The 18,048-nt window shown below is 36.9% G+C and overlaps 1 protein-coding gene across 3 annotated transcripts; it reads right to left on the reverse strand.

Moving 5' to 3' along the window:
• Window positions 1-342: 342 nt before the first annotated feature.
• Window positions 343-11,062, reverse strand: LOC311292912 (uncharacterized protein). 3 transcript variants are annotated; one of them, XM_084412748.1, is made up of 7 exons: window positions 10,906-11,062; window positions 9,267-9,370; window positions 7,856-7,884; window positions 7,660-7,723; window positions 5,818-5,952; window positions 5,141-5,229; window positions 343-1,190 (listed from the first exon to the last, which is right to left on the reverse strand). In XM_084412748.1, the coding sequence occupies exons 2-7, from the start codon at window positions 9,361-9,363 to the stop codon at window positions 855-857; spliced, it is 750 nt and encodes a 249-aa protein (XP_084268874.1). In that variant the 5' UTR covers window positions 9,364-9,370; window positions 10,906-11,062; the 3' UTR covers window positions 343-854. The 3 variants fall into 3 exon arrangements, with proteins under 3 accessions (XP_084268874.1, XP_084268875.1, XP_084268876.1); XM_084412749.1 differs by having other exon boundaries at window positions 349-1,190; window positions 7,856-7,922; window positions 10,906-10,971; XM_084412750.1 differs by lacking the exons at window positions 9,267-9,370; window positions 10,906-11,062 and adding an exon at window positions 7,985-8,126 and having other exon boundaries at window positions 349-1,190.
• Window positions 11,063-18,048: the final 6,986 nt, after the last annotated feature.

Below are 18,048 nucleotides of genomic sequence, written 5' to 3' on the forward strand. Positions count from 1 at the left end.
AAAAATCTTACCGACCCCAAACTTTTGAACGGCAGTGTATATTCAAGTGAAACGCTTCTCAAACAAGAACAAAATGTGCTTAACACTGAAAATATGTAGTTCTGTGAATTTATACATGATCCTCTGACTTCAGTTTTATTTCCGTGGACACGATTGTAAAGCAGCGTTTCATGTGCTTAACCCTCAAAATATAATTATTTGAAATATAATAATTTGATGATTTGCAGGTGTTTTTCTAATTGCACGTGTTTTGAGCTCTCTCGGCCACCGTATTTGTTCCCGGTTTTGACATATATTTGAGTGAAACGCTTCTCAAACAAGAACAAATGTGACCCTTTTATCATTTTTGGGGGTATTTTTATTATACTCAAATGTTCTTCATACAGAGACTACCAGTGACATTTATACAAATTTGGGAGCAAAAATGATTGGGACACTTTGAGCTGATCATGTTTTGCTGAAGTGTTTTGTCTTTAATTGCTAATGCTCTTTTCACACACAGACTGAACACAATGAAGCATTGCTTGGTGATTGGTTGAGCTAAACTGGTATTATCTAATTGTGTAGTTAAATTTAACAGCTGACAGATATTCAACATAATTCATGTGTGAGACAGTCTAACAGAAGTGAAATATCAACTGAGTTCTGCTCATATTTAATTACCATTTTCTAAACTATAGCGCATAAACTGTGATGATGAGAGAATAAATGTTGGCTTGACTGTAAAAGTGAATCTAACAAACGTGTCTAGCACATATTTCACCCTATAATCAAACGACAGCTTTGCTAAAGATAATCAGCGTTATGATTATTCAGCATTTTCATGACATTAATCACTTTCTGTCATCATTACATCACGGCTTTGACTCTTTCACAGGCTTCTGCTTGCTCTCTTTCGCTGGTTTCTTCAGTTTCTTCCTCTCCTCCTTTTCTTCCTCTCCCTTCTTCTTGACTTTCATCTCTTTTTCTTTCCGCCTCGTCGGTCTCTCTTTGATCTCGTCTTCTTCTCGTCTTCCTCTCGCTCTGCGCTCGGTGAATCGTGTTCCTCTGGTCTTCAGGAGCCGGAGGTCGGGAAGGGCCCGGTGTCTCAGGCTCCTGGAAACTCGCTCTGGATTCGCTCTCTTGGATTTGCCAGAGCCTTCGTCATCATCAATCCACCAGAACAACAGTTCCCATAATGAAGTGTCCGGCTACGAGTATCAATTTAGAGGTGAGTGATTATTATTTATACACACAGATATTGTTCTGTGACCTCTATCTATCTATCTATCTATCTATCTATCTATCTATCTATCTATCTATCTATCTATCTATCTATCTATCTATCTATCTATCTATCTATCATCCATCTATCCATCCATCTATCCATCCATCTAATCATATATATATATTTGGGCTGTGAAACGATTAATCGCGATTAATCGTTTCACAGCCCTAATATATATATATATATAAATGAACTAAATTAATAACTTTTTTACAACAAAAATGAACCATCACTGAACTTAAGCTGGACTGTTATCACTGTGAAGCTGCTTTGAAACAATCTGTATTATATATAGCGCTATATAAATAAAGGTGACTTGACTGTACAGTATTTTTATAATATTAGAACTATGTAATGGATAATCATTAAAGACAAACTAACTGTACATTATCCTGCGTATTACACTCAAGCTCACCAAATAAATAAACACACAGATGTGAAATAATAGTCCATTACAATGTACAAAACAACAAGACAAACAATGAAATAGTAACAGTAATATTAATACTATGTTCTGAGATCATTTTTACTACATTAATAAACTGAGACGGAAGATGGCGCTAGTTGTATGAAAGAAAGAAAAAGGCGCGAGTCTGAGGAGTGATACGGGACACGCGAATGTAGTGCCGGTTGATATTCAGCGGTTGACCAATCAGAGTCATGTGGAAGCTTGTTTCCGCCACAGAGTGAAAAATAAAAAAGGTAATTGCGACTTTTTTTCTAGCAATTCTGACTTTATAACATGCAATTGCGACTTTATATCACGCAATTCTGACTTTATAACACGCAATTGCGACTTTATATCACGCAATTCTGACTTTATAGCACGCAATTGCGACTTTATATCACGCAATTCTGACTTTATAGCACGCAATTGCGACTTTATATCACGCAATTCTGACTTTATAGCACGCAATTGCGACTTTATATCACGCAATTCTGACTTTATAGCACGCAATTGCGACTTTATATCACGCAATTCTGACTTTATAGCACACAATTGCGACTTTATATCACGCAATTCTGACTTTATAGCACGCAATTGCGACTTTATTTCTCGCAATTCTGACTTTATAGCACGCAATTGCGACTTTATATCACGCAATTCTGACTTTATAGCACGCAATTGCGACTTTATATCACGCAATTCTGACTTTATAGCACGCAATTGCGACTTTATATCACGCAATTCTGACTTTATAACACGCAATTGCGACTTTATTTCACGCAATTCTGACTTTATAACACGCAATTGCGACTTTATATCACGCAATTCTGACTTTATAACACGCAATTGCGACTTTATTTCACGCAATTCTGACTTTATAACACGCAATTGCGACTTTATATCACACAATTCTGACTTTATAACACGCAATTGCGACTTTATTTCACGCAATTCTGACTTTATAACACGCAATTGCGACTTTATTTCTCGCAATTCTGACTTTATAGCACGCAATTGCGACTTTATATCACGCAATTCTGACTTTATAGCACGCAATTGCGACTTTATATCACGCAATTCTGACTTTATAACACGCAATTGCGACTTTATTTCACGCAATTCTGACTTTATAACACGCAATTGCGACTTTATTTCACGCAATTCTGACTTTATAACACGCAATTGCGACTTTATTTCACGCAATTCTGACTTTATAACACGCAATTGCGACTTTATATCACGCAATTCTGACTTTATAACACGCAATTGTGACTTTATTTCACACAATTCTGACTTTATAACACGCAATTGCGACTTTATTTCTCGCAATTCTGACTTTATAACACGCAATTCTGACTTTATATCACGCAATTCTCACTTTATAACACGCAATTCTGAGAAATAAAGTCAGAATTGCGAGATGTAAACTCGCAATTGTGAGATAAAAAGTCGCAATTATCTTTTAAAATGTTTTATTCTGTGGTGGAAACAAGCTTCCATAGAATCAAGTATTCCAGAGACACAAGGCAAAAAAACAAAAAAAAAGTGATTCCCTTTTAACAGGAGTTGCGCTTTTTTTGCAGGAGACAGCGGTGAAAGATGTCATTTGTTATGGGAGAAACACTCTTTGAAGTTATGAATCAAATTAAACAGTTCCTTGGTAAAATGATTCACTGTTTCGAATGTTGGAAAGTGTAAAACACTGCAAATGCGATGGAAACGCAGCCCAAACATGTATAAATAATGACACATTTTACAAACAAATTCCAAATGTTTTCATCTACATATAATTACCATGAAATATTAAGACTCTGCAGTGTTTTATTCATTTGTAGTCCTAGGCAGGGCTTGGCAAACTAGTTCAATTAGAAGCAATTATTCTCCTTTTTGTATTATAGATGCAGTTGTGATAAAATTCATTAGATTGACGAACCGTCATCGCGATTTTGAAATGTTCCGATCACAGTATGACGTAATGACGTTAGCTGAAATCACGTGACTCTGAGGTCGAGTCAAACCACTGATTTAAAACAACAGATTCATTCATATCTGTTTTAAAAGCGCCCATTATTACTTTGCCAGAGAATGTCTAATAAGGGGAGAACTTCCACTCTCAGTAAACTTCCAGCTTCTGAACTGGTTGCAGTTCCACTCTGGCCCCACATGAGGGCGCTCACAGGACGAGTGCAGTTCCACTCTGGCTCCACATGAGGGCGCTCACAGGACGAGTGCAGTTCCACTCTGGCCCCACATGAGGGCGCTCACAGGACGAGTGCAGTTCCACTCTGGCTCCACATGAGGGCGCTCACAGGACGAGTGCAGTTCCACTCTGGCCCCACATGAGGGCGCTCACAGAACGAGTGCAGTTCCACTCTGGCTCCACATGAGGGCGCTCACAGGACGAGTGCAGTTCCACTCTGGCTCCACATGAGGGCGCTCACAGGACGAGTGCAGTTCCACTCTGGCCCCACATGAGGGCGCTCACAGGACGAGTGCAGTTCCACTCTGGCCCCACATGAGGGCGCTCACAGGACGAGTGCAGGATGAATGGAGGTCTATGGCGCTATACCCCTCAAAATCCACTTTTCTCAGGATATAATTTTTTGTCTAGTAATTTGAATGTTGTATTCGAAAGGAGATGCAAAGAAATTACACATCGCTGGGTGTTAGATTTTTTAGAGTCACTTATTTGCTTTAAAAAGTCTTTTAAAATGTCAATGACGTCATACACATCGTACGACCAGAGATACTGCTTTACGGCAATCCTTCAGTCACTTTGGTGCTTTCGCGCTCTGCACTTTCTTTCCTCTCGAGGCAAAGACAACACAGCTGACACAGGTAAACACACAACACAGCTGACACAGGTAAACACACACACAGCTGACACAGGTAAACACACACCACAGCTGACACAGGTAAACACACAGCTGACACAGGTAAACACACGTGCTAGAAGAGTTTTTGTTTTGTTGTTTTAAAAGACCATCAAGCGGTATCTCTGGTCGTAATCAGTCCTTCACTGACCAATCAGCGTTCATTAGCAGAATGCTAGCGTGTTATGGGCAACAACTCAACCTGTAAGAAACCGAAAGGACATAAGTACTCGTTCATTCAACTTTCGACCTATAACCCATGTTGAACTTGCAAAACCTACTATCGAATCTGAGATTTCTCAACGGCAATCGGGTGAAAGAGATAAATTTAGCTGTCTAGCTCCATAGACTCCCATTCATTCTGCACTCATGGGCGATCGCCCCCAGTGGAGCTCTGGTGCAACTACAACCAAAATTCGGTACAATAGGACTTAATAGGGAGTGGCCAGGCTCTCCATAGACGGGCTCTGACTTTACACAGAAAATGAGACACTTTATTATCCAAGCCTGCATCTTTTTACCTTTATATGCCTTGTGTTTTTTTGTTCTCACCTCATGTGGTGTTATTTTCCCTCTTTTAATCAGATTGTGTCTCTCATTTAGTGCCGTGAGCTCTTCATCCTTACGGCCTCTGACTGCCTCTGTGAGGAGAAAACACCTGTCAATCATCAATCAAAACTTTTATTACAGACTCAGGGTCCAATTTTTAAAACACACCCAACATATAACAGAAACAATCAAAAATACAAAAATACAAAATTCATGATCAGATTTGATGTTTCCACATTAGTAGCCTACACTTGCTGTGTATTATTTTTATTATTATTATTTATAATTTAGTTATTTAAAATACTTAACTTAGACATTAAGACAAACATGAAACATTAACAACTATAACAAGACAATAACTAGAAAGAAATTAGGTTTACAATTCATAAAAACAAAAGAAAAAGTGAAACAATAAGCAATATATACTACTATTGATTTAAATGGAAATGAAGAAAATAAACAAATAAATCATACAGCATAAAGACAGCATATACAATTTCAAAATTCAAGAAGCTTCAACTTTTTGGCGAATAAGATTGTATCTCAAAAAATTTTTTTATCAATACATTGGAGAGACTCAATATACAAATGAAAATCAGCCATAAAGACCTTCAGACAAGGTTTAGAATTATTTCTTTTACTTTTATGAATATGAAATTTACCAAATTAAGATCACTTGCCGTGTATTCTCTGTAACCCGGAGGTCAGCAGGAGGATGGTAATGGCCACGATCAAACACCGGTTCAGCGTCACTCCTTCCCACGGCGTCTCGATCTGGGTCAGGTTCTGGATGGACAGAGCTTTGCGTAACGACGCTGGACAGAACAATAGAGACGCGATCATACACAGATACAGGAACATTTTAATCTAAACCTAATTAAAGTTCATATGAGCTAATATTACGGAACTCCTTAAATATGAGACAGAAGGAAACATTTAATTTATTTTTTATGCAAAACTATTCCGTCCCCCGAGAAACTTTGAGTTCGCTCGCAAAATACGTTCCCCTGATTAACTTTGCGTTATATTTCAAGGCTTTTTTCATGAAACTATTCCGTCCCTCGATAAACTTTGCGTTATATTTCAATGATTTTTATCGCAAAACTATTCCGTCCCTCGATAAACTTTGCGTTATATTTAAATGATTTTTTCGCAAATTTATTCCGTCCCTCGATAAACTTTGCGTTATATTTCAATTATTTTTTCGCAAAACTATTCCGTCCCTCAATAAACTTTGCGTTATATTTCAGTGATTTTTATCGCAAAACTATTCCGTCCCTCGATAAACTTTGCGTTATATTTCAATGATTTTTTCGCAAAACTATTCCGTCCCTCGATAAACTTTGCGTTATATTTCAATGATTTTTTCGCAAAACTATTCCATCCCTCGATAAACTTTGCGTTGTATTTAAATGATTTTTTTGCAAAACTATTCCGTCCCTCAATAAACTTTGCGTTATATTTCAGTGATTTTTATCGCAAAACTATTCCGTCCCTCGATAAACTTTGCGTTATATTTCAGTGATTTTTATCGCAAAACTATTCCGCCCCTCGATAAACTTTGCGTTATATTTCAATGATTTTTATCGCAAAACTATTCCGTCCCTCGATAAACTTTGCGTTATATTTCAGTGATTTTTATCGCAAAACTATTCCGCCCCTCGATAAACTTTGCGTTATATTTCAATGATTTTTATCACAAAACTATTCCGTCCTTCAATAAACTTTGCGTTATATTTCAGTGATTTTTATCGCAAAACTATTCCGTCCCTCGATAAACTTCGCATTATATTTCAGTGATTTTTATCGCAAAACTATTCCGTCCCTCGATAAACTTTGCGTTATATTTCAATGATTTTTATCGCAAAACTATTCCGTCGCTCGATAAACTTTGCGTTGTATTTAAATAATTTTTTCGCAACACTATTCCATCCCTCGATAAACTTTGCGTTATATTTCAATGATTTTTATCGCAAAACTATTCCGTCCTTCAATAAACTTTGCGTTATATTTCAGTGATTTTTATCGCAAAACTATTCCGTCCCTCGATAAACTTTGCGTTATATTTCAATGATTTTTATCGCAAAACTATTCCGTCCCTCGATAAACTTTGCGTTATATTTCAGTGATTTTTATCGCAAAACTATTCCGTCCCTCGATAAACTTTGCGTTATATTTCAATGATTTTTATCGCAAAACTATTCCGCCCCTCGATAAACTTTGCGTTATATTTCAATGATTTTTTCGCAACACTATTCCATCCCTCGATAAACTTTGCGTTCGCTCGCAAAATATTTTCCCAAAATATTTACGTTCCCCAGATAAACTTTGCATTATATTTCAATACTTTATTTCCACAAAACTATTCTGGCCCCAGAGAAACTGCGTTCGCTCGCAAAATATTTATGTTCCCCTGATAAACTAGAACTGGATGAACTAGAACTAAACACCAGAAGCCAAGAAGAGAGTAAAAGTGCAAACGAGCATGAATTAGTGTTTTGCAGGGGATCGGGGTGACATACTGGCGCCAGAGACCGGATGTTCCCGAGGAATCATCTTCGGGACTTGCTGGACGATTGGAGCCTCCTGTAGGACACAGAAGGTTTATTAATGTAACTGTACACGTGTGTGTTAAAGGTCGTGCTCAGATGTGTTGGCTTTAAACAGGCCATGAATGTGTGACTGTGATCTCCAGCTGTCATGTGATATCAGACTCACCTCTCGCAGCCTCCTCTGAGCGTACATCTCTATAAACAACAACAGATCACACTGACATGACATCTTACTGTAGAATAAATACACTGCAGAAATTTTAATGAATAAAAATGCTTAGTGAGACATTAATACATTTAAAGAGGACCTATTACACCCTCTTACGAAGTCGTGACTGTGTTTTCAGGCTCTACTAGAACAGGTTTTCCAGCTTGAATTTTGATTATTCTCCTCATATTCTCCATTGTTGGGGCTCCTCTCTTCCCAGTCTGTCAGTAACGCTCTGTTTACTTCCTGTCTCTATGAAGCCCCTCCTTCTGAAAAGCACACTGTGCTCTGATTGGTCGGCTGGAGCAGTGTGTTGTGATTGGTCGAGCGCTTCGAGTGTGTTTGGGAAATGTCCCGCCCCTTACCATAACCGCTGGTTTAACACACTACTAACTAACTCAACCAGGCCCCGCCCCTTTATTCTGCGCATTAATTATTATAACGAGGAATACTGTGACGTGTTCGTTCCCGGAAGAAACTCAAGACTACAATGGAGGCGTTTCAGGAGTTCAGAAACACTGACACTGATATAGAGAAATACGTTTACACAACAATGATGTTCTAAAAGCAGGAAAAGTTTTCTTAATTTTTTTTTTTTTTTTTTTTTTTTTTTTTACAGACGCCAAAGTTGTCAAAATGCAACAACAAAAAAATCTGTATTCTGCTGTTAGGCCAGTAGATGGCGATGTCACTTTGTGCTCTTGTAGACTGATCATGTGACACACATGCACATGATGTCACCGTTTTCACAAATGCATGTTTTTGTAGTTTACACGGAGACGATAACGATATCGCTTTCAAAAACTTGCACTTTGAAACCCGTTTTCAAAAGTTTGCGTTTTCAGGCCCTCAAATTGTGTTGTGTCGCGTAGATGAACGACCTAAACTGAAAAAATTGTTTTTAGTTGTTTTTTTGTAGGAAAAAAACACTCTTTAACAAAAAATGCAGGTGATTTTATTGTACAATACAATACTATAAATTATTTAAGAATAAATGTACCTTTATAATTTACAGTAAAAATCGTTTTGCATCAAGAAACTGCGTGCACTTTTACAGTAAAACAGTTTTTGGAAGAGCAAGTCACATTATAGGCTGTATCTTTAGAGAGGGCTGTTGGACGGTGTCGTGTGTCTCGTGTCTGTCAAGGTTATTGTGTAGTATTATTAGACTCACTGTTCACTTTAACACCACAAATAGTGTTGAAGCCCTGATCTTAATTTAGAACGAACACTTTGCTTCCAAGACATCTTGATTCCTGAGGATTTATATTAATGTTTGAACCAGAAACGTGCATGTATACGAATCACTTCTCTGCTTGTTTGCAATGCATTTGCTCAGCGAGATCATTTGAGCTCGTTTATGTTGTACCTGCTCTGCTTCCGGTTCGCGCTTGTCTGATGGGTTTCGGAGGAGGAACGTCTGGTTTTCCAAGCTCTTCCTCAAACGTCTCGAAGCTTTCATCCATAACTCACCTGATAGAGAGAGGAAAGGCACATTAAACTCCAGATGTGCGATGAAACATCTCAAACTGCTGAGGTGAATATTACTGGATTCACGGAATGAAATAAATATTTGATCCTTTCAGAGCTTCAACACAGAGACCCTGTGAAATCACACCATCTAAAAAAATATTCAGATTTGCAAATTTGTGCAAAAAAATAAATAAAATATATATAGTGCTTTTCATAATACACAGTTTAAAAGCAGCTTTACAGGAACTTCATGCCTTATAGTCACGTTTATCAGATTAGAGCTGGACGATAATATCATTTACAATACTTTTTGCAACAATATAAACAATCAAGCAGTTTAGATTTGCTATATATAGCCCTATATGTGAGTGCACTGTAAATATGAGGATAAAGTTGGACAAACTTATATATGCAAATTTACATAAAGAGCAATAAAACACAGACACCATAAAAAAAATTAAAGATACATTGCATTTCTATGTTAATTAATGCAACCGTGTATTTATGTATTTCATGCATTGTGAAAAAATATCCAGGGTTTCAGTCATAGAAAATTTGAAAGATTTAAATTTAAATATTGTGATTTATAAAACTATTTTGTAAATTAAGCTGTGCTCTAAAATATTGAATTTTATATAATTTTTTTTTATAAATTATAATTAAATAATATTGTCTTGTGAGAGCTAATATATCCATATAAAATATTTTTATGAATAATCCAGACTGGAAAAGCGTATTAAGGAGCAATTTATTAATTTATTATTTATAATTAACATGTCAAAAAAACACTGTAAATCTGGTAGAACTTTAGAAGAAGGTCCTATTAGTTAACATTAACACTGACCAACCATGAGCAATACATCTGTTAGTGTTTATTAATCTTTGTTAACATTAGTTAAACAAAAATACATTGCTGGTTCATGTTAGCTCTGGTCCGTTACAATAATATTAACAGATGCAACTTTGGTTTTTAATGATGTATCAGACATTAACTAAATGCTTTAGAAGTATTTTTCAATGTTAGTTCTTGTCAACAACCTTATTGTAAAGCTTTATTTCTATCGCTCTTTATACAATACAGACTGATTCACAGCAATAAACAGGAGAATAATGATCAATGATGCAAAGAGTAAAAACAGCTCTAAAAAATGTAAGACAATAGTGTAATTATTCAGATCAATTCAGTTCAGCTTTCTAATCATTATGCAAATGTTTCTTGTACAACATCAGTCCTAAAATAACTCCATTGTCCCTTCAGTTAAAACAGTGTCGTGTAAGTTAATAACTAATGATCTTTGCAATGGAAGTGAATCAATCAAAACTAACTTTATCTGTTACTGTAATCTCCTGTTATCACTGTAAAGCTGCTTTGAAACATCTATATTGTTCAAGCGCTGTATAAATGAAGGAGACTTGACTTGACAGCAGCAAGTTTCAATTCAGTTCAACATCAAACATGCAAATGTTTCACACACAACATCAGTCCTAAAATAACTCACTGGACTTCACCTTTGACCCCTGTAACTTAGGCTTACCTGTGTGAAGGTGAGCAGGAGACCCGAGGAGGAGCAGTCAGAGTATGAGAGCGCTGATCCACGGGTAGGACACACACACACACACACACACATGACAGACATGCACAGGTGCAGCAGGATGAAAAAACAAAGCGTGCCATTACAGGACACTGATAATTCCCTGGGATGAAATGTGATTTATTTATGATGCCTTGTCAGGAGTCTTTGCATTACAGCGGCATCTGAAGTATTCATCACAGAAGGCTAAACACTGTAACTATAATAACCCCTTTTACAAAGTCGTGATGTTGTTTCTCTACTAGAACAGGTTTTCCTGCTTGAATGTTGATTATTCTCCTCATATTCTCCATTGTTGCGGCTCCTCTCTTCCCAGTCTGTCAGTAACGCTCTGTTTACTTCCTGTCTCTATGAAGCCCCTCCTTCTGAAAAGCACACTGTGCTCTGATTGGTCGGCTGGAGCAGTGTGTTGTGATTGGTCGAGCGCTTCGAGTGTGTTTGGGAAATGTCCCGCCCCTTACCATAACCGCCAGTTTAACACACTACTAACTAACTCAACCAGGCCCCGCCCCTTTATTCTGCGCATTAATTATTATAATGAGGAATATTGTGACGTGTTCGTTCCCGGGAGAAACTCAAGACTACAATGGAGGCGTTTCAGGAGTTCAGGAACACTGACACTGATATAGAGAATTAGGGGATGTTTACACGAGAATTATGTACTAAAAGCAGGAACATTTTTATATATATATAAAAAAAGAAATTGTGTACAGTCGACAAAGTTTTTAAAATGACACGGATTTGCAAAAATGATTAAAATCTCTGTATTCTGCTGTTAGGCCAGTAGATGGCGATGTCACTTTGTGCTCTTGTAGACTGAACATGTGATACGCATGCGCATGATGTCACCGTTTTCACAAATTCATGTTTTGTAGTTTACACGGAGACGATAACGATATCGCTTTCAAAAACTTGCACTTTGAAACATGTCTTCAAAAGTTTGCGTCTTCAGGCCCTCAAAACGCTGTTGTCGCGTAAATGAACGACAAAAATGAATAAAAAGTTTTCTGGTTTTAGTTTAAAATGTTGTCGTGTAAACGGCGGCCCCTTATAAATAGAAACTGATATAGAAAACTAATAAAAACTATATGACTTAAGACATTTTGTAAAATGACAAAAACACAACAAAATTACTAGGACTTTCACTAAAATGAAAATTGAGAGTATAAAAAATAAAAACTAATTAAAAATATGAATAGTGTCTCAGTGATACTAAAACAACACCGAGCTGCTGTGAACTCAATAAGTATTAGTCAATTATGTCCCGTTTCCATCTTTAATGCATCAGTTGCAATGATAGAAATAGACATTGTCATCATTTCCTCACCCTCAAGTTGTTCCAAACTTCTGCTGAACACAAAAGAAGATATTTTGAAGAATGTTGGGAACCAAACGGTTATTGGACCCCATTGACATATGGAAGAAGAAAAAATGCTATGGAAGTCAATGGGGTCCAATCAAGTGACATTCTTCAAAATATCCTCTTTTGTGTTCAGCAGAAGTTTGGAACAGCTTGAGTTTGAGGAAATGATGACGGTGTTTATGTTTGGGTGCACTATCTCTTTAATCTGTGTTTAATATCAAGAGTCGTCCACTAGAGGGCGCTGTAAGTCCATTAACTCAGTTAAAGCTACAGATCAACAAATGTGACCTGAATTCTGCAGCAACAGAAAATGATACTAAAATATAAGCGAGCATGAGCTGAATAACAATGTTTGTGTGTATTAACACATCACAGGACTGTTTTGTTTTGGTGGGAATAGTGAAATTCTCTGTGCTTCTTCCATGTCTGATGTTACAGGTCTTTGTAGAGGCAATAGTTGCATTAACCTTCATGGCTGATTTCACTGAGATTCAGAGGTAGATGCGTTCACAGTCTGCTCTCGGTAAACGTTGTGTTAAGAGGGTGAGACAGTATTTCAGGTTTTGCAGGAGTGGAAATGGCGTCTCTGCGTGACCTTTCCCGGCACAGAACGAGTCCTCGCTGTCAGAGACGGGCTTTCACTGTCTGAGCTTGTTCATTCTCGTTTATGTCGCAGGGAAACCTTCTTTGCAAGAACAGTGAACGTTCTTGTTGCCATTTCACAGATATTTCTCACCCGAACAGCATTCGTTCAACTCCAGCTGATCTGATCCTGAAACATTAGATTATCACACCGCATAAATGTAGATCAACAATAAAAAAATAATTTTTTTTTTTTTTACCCAACCCATTGGGTTACACATATTGTTGGGTATTGTTTTGTTTTTCAAAAAATGTTGGGTCATTTTTTTATATATTTTTTTATCTTTGGGTTATTTCTAGTAATAACCCGGCTGTTGGGTTAAATACTGTTTGAATGCATTGGGTTAAAATAACCCACAGTTGGGAAGGTGCTACAACACCCCATAGTTGGGTTACTCGTTGGATTATTTTTAACCCAACATTATTAAGTGAGTAAGAAAGCATCTGACAAATCCATACGTAAACATACAGTAGCATACAGGGCTTCTTTTTTCATGCTTCTCCGGATAGGTTTATTTTTTTTTAAAGTAATTTATGAACTTCTGACTTAAAACCTGATAGTTTCTGAGGTCTTGACTTTCTAAACTAGTTCTAAAGTTGTAAACTGGATTGAACAGCTTAATTGATCGTATCACTGATATTCTCAAAGCTCTGTTAAATACACACTAATTCAGATTGTTTTAAGTTTTTCTTCTGCTCAACAAAGTTGCATTTATCTGATCAAAAATACAGTAAAAATTGTGAAATATTATTGCAATGTAAATCAGCTGTTTTCTATGTGAATATATAGTAAAGTGTAATTTATTCATGTGATCAAAGCTGAATTTTCAGCATCATTACTCCAGTCTTCAGTGTCACATGATCCTTCACAAATCACTCTAATATGATGATTTGATGCTCAAGAAACATTTATGATTATTATCAGTGTTGAAAACGGTTCAGATGTTTAATTTTTCTTGATTCTTTGATGAATAGAAAGTTCAAAAGAACAGCATTTATCTGAAATAGAATCTTTTGTAACATTATAAATATGTTTACTGTCACTTTTTGCTATATTTAAATGTGTCCAAAAAATATGTTCTTACTCAGAATGTTTGTCTTAATTTTTATTGGAAAACAAGACTATAGAAATATATTTCTCCACTTTACAGAATAAAAGTATAACCCCCCCCCCCCCCCCCCCTCCCCCAATCAGTTAAAGTGGTGCTATAATGCCCTTTTCACAAGATGTAAAATAAGTCGCTGATGTCCCCAGAGTGTGTGTGTGTGAAGTTTTAGCTCAAAATACCCCACAGATATTTTTATATAGCATGTTAAAATCATCACTTTTTGAGTGTGAGCAAAAACACACCGTTTTTGTGTCTGTCCCTTTAAATGCAAATGAGCTGCTGCTCCCGGCGCAGGGGGGCGGAGCTACAACAGCTTGCACTCACACAGACATGCACTGACAATTTCAAAAACTTTTAGCCTTTTATGTTCAAACCGGAGTCAGACAATGATGGAGAGACTCAAGAAGAAGAGACAACATGTAGAAGCAACAGGACATTTCTGAATGGTTAGTTGATGAATTTATGAAGCTGATGTGTAGTTATCTTCTAGTCATTGATTAGCATATTCTGTCTTGATAATCTATAAATCGTGTTCCAGGGGCGGGTTCATGTAAATTCTAGGGTTGGTGATGTCACTAACCCGGGAGGAATGTGGTGTAGTCTCTACCAGCCGTTTGTTGTAGTCCTTAAAAAGCGATTTCTTTAAAAGCAAATATCTCCCTTTGCTTTGAACTTTGAGTGTTGTAACTTTGCAGATGTTGTTTATGATCAAACAGCAACATTACACACTAACTATAGTTAGAAAAGTGAAATCATAATCAACCCCACTTTAAAGTCTCGGCGCTAACACTGTCCTGAAGCATGAGCACATGACCTTGATTCGTGAAGGTGTTTGAGCTGTTCAGTGAAGGGTAAGAAAGTGGGCTAATATCACCCTGGGCTTCTACATGCTCTCAATACACAAACTATAGCAGGTCTTTATTCACTGTGAGGAATGACACTGTTTTCTGTTCATCACAGAGGACACGAGCCGAGCGCTCAATAAACCAGACCTCATCCCAGGACACAAGACTGCACAGATGGGTCGAAACGCTGTGATCTTTGGCAAGGACGAGGAACCGGTTTGGAGCGAAGCTATGAGACACATGATGTTCTTTCTCCAGATTTAAAGGAGTAGTTCACTTCCAAATTAAAATATCTTGATAATTTACTCTCCCCCATGTCATCCAAGATGTTCATGTCTTTCTTTCTTCAGTCGAAAAGAAATGAAGGTTTTTGAGGAAAACACTCCAGGATGTTCCTCCATATAGTGACTTCAATGGGGTCCAACGGGTTGAAGGTCCAAATGTGAGTTTCAGTGCAGCTTCAAAGTCTCGACACGATCCCGGCCGAGGAATAAGAGTCTTATCTAGACAAACCAGCTGACATTTTATAACAAAAATAAACATTTATATACTTTTAACCACTAATGCTCATCTCGCAGTAGTTGTGATGCGCCCCACATTACGTAATCACGTTGGAAGGTCAAGCGTGACGTAGGCGGAAGAACCGACCTGGTGTTTACAAAGCAAACGTGCGAAGACTAAGGGTCTTGTTTACACCTGGCCACTTCATGCGTTTTCTCAGATCGGAGAGCTATCCGATTTATCAAAACGATTCCATTTACACCTGGTCACATAAATGTGTTTTTGAAACACGGATATAAATCCGATCTTCAATTCCCGCGCTATATGCATATTTAATGGAGTGCACGTCATCTAAAGCAACACATATGAGCTGCATTTTATTGAACATCAGCTAAATTTTCTAAATAAAAGACCGCAATAAGAGAGAGCGGCAACAGCCCTGGTATTTCGTTTCTTTACTTTTAATGATGATGACTGTGTGTTAAGCGTCTGCGACTTTGATTTGCGATAGTTTGCACGTTGGCTTGATGAATAGATGCTCAGCTTCTCATCTGCGGCGATGCGTGATGCAGTAGCGTCGTCATAACTGGCTATAACATTACATAAAGCCTATAACACGCTCTCACACGTTTGTTTGTTTTTTAGCATTTTTGGGATAAGTAAAATTTACATAATGGTTTCAACAACCAGATGAATTTCGTCTGGAATACGGCCCAGACCTCCTCCTGAAGTGGTTTGAGCGATCGGATTCATATCCGTCTCGAATGCGTTTCGGAGTGCATTTACACCTGGTCTCTTCACGATCGGATAGCTATCCCATCACAGAAAACGCATTCAGTGGCCAGGTGTAAACAGCTCCAAAGTCAAACGCCATTTACAAAATAAATAAAAGGTAAAACAACGATGTCGGACGTTTTTGAAGTTGAAGAGTAAAAAATGAGATGGAGTTTTTCGTCCTTTTTGAACGGAACACGCGTGACCTTCCAACGTGATTATGTAATGTATTAATTAATAATACATGCATTAATAATGTAGTGCTCTTATAAGTGTGTGGATGTGATCTGTATCTGCTTGTCTCAAATGCTGAAGGATCTTTTCTTTTCACTAATGTCACTATCCTTCATTTTTGCTCAATAGCTTTTAATCAGTTGGTGTTTTAAGTGATTGTTTTTTGTGGATTATAAAAAACACAAAGTGTCACAGCACTGACTGTTAGCAATATATCATATATATATTTTGCAATAAATCACTTTGATCTAATGCAATTCATAAGTGTGGCTGAAGTAAATACAAATACTTTTGCTGGACTGTACGCTACTGTTTGCGGTTTAGTATTTTCTTCATCAAGGATGCATTAAATTGATCAGAAGTGACAGTAAAGACATTTATAATGTTACAAAAGATTCTTTTTTAGATAAATGCTGTTCTTTTGAACTTTCTATTCATCAAAGAATCCTGAAAAATATTGATTTGTTGATTGATTGTTTTCAACATTGATAATAATCATAAATGTTTCTATATATATAAAAACACATGATTCATGTGTTTTTATATATACACACATTTGCTGTTTAATGTTGAGTTTATGTTGGCAGTCATTTTGAGTCATTCTGCATTTCCTGCATTTGTGAGTTTAAGATAATCAGGTAACGTCTCAGATCCACTGGTTCATGTGGAACAAACAATGCTGTATTGATCAAGGCTAATGCTTTATCTTTAATGTCCAAGTGCTGCCTTACTTTTACTAATACATCACTGTCACAGTCTCACTAAGGGGCTGTGTACACAACACAGTTTTCAAATAAAAACGTAAAACGTTTTGGGTGCCTGAAAACGCAACGGTTTGAAAGTGCAAACTTTTGAAAATATTCTCTGTGTAAACAACAACAACTCGAAACTTTGAGAACGATGACGTCATGCATATGCGCATTACCTGTTCAATCTATAGTGTTTCATCACCATCTACTGGCCTGGCTGCAGAATGCAACGTTTTTAGTCGTTTTCGCGTGTCCGTGTTAATGGGGATCGTGAAGTGCACTTATTCTGTCATCAAAGATTCAATTATTGTTGTGCAGAAAAAAATATATTTACACTGTTACACACCTCGTTAGCGACCCTATACAATGTTTTACAAAATATGAATGGAAAATTATTTTCTCTTTTTTTTTCTTGTTATTTTGTTTATGATGAATTGATTGAGGAATACTAAGAGGAGGAGGGAGGTGAATGACGGCCCCGGTCACTAAAGACCTGAGGTATGCGTTATGGGTTAATAAAGTTTACGGTTGCAAAACTTTTAGAAATTTTAACAGTTTTCATTCAAAACTTTTAGAAATTTTAACAGTTTTCCCCCTCGAAATAATTCGCCGTCTAATAATTTTTACTTTTTTCTTGGAATTCTGAGTTTACATCTACAATTTTTACTTTTTTCCTCTGAATTCTGAGTTAACATCCCACAATTTTTACTTTTTGTTTACATCTCACAATTTTTACTTTTTCCTTCGGAATTGTGAGTTTACATCTAGTAATTTTTACTTTTTTCCTCTGAATTCTGAGTTTACATCTCAAATTTTTTTTTTCTTCTTGGAATTCTGTGTTTAAATCTCGTAATTTTTACTTTTTTCCT

Source organism: Rutilus rutilus, assembly GCF_951802725.1.
Source record: "Rutilus rutilus genome assembly, chromosome: 6".
NCBI classification, from domain to species: domain Eukaryota; kingdom Metazoa; phylum Chordata; class Actinopteri; order Cypriniformes; family Leuciscidae; genus Rutilus; species Rutilus rutilus.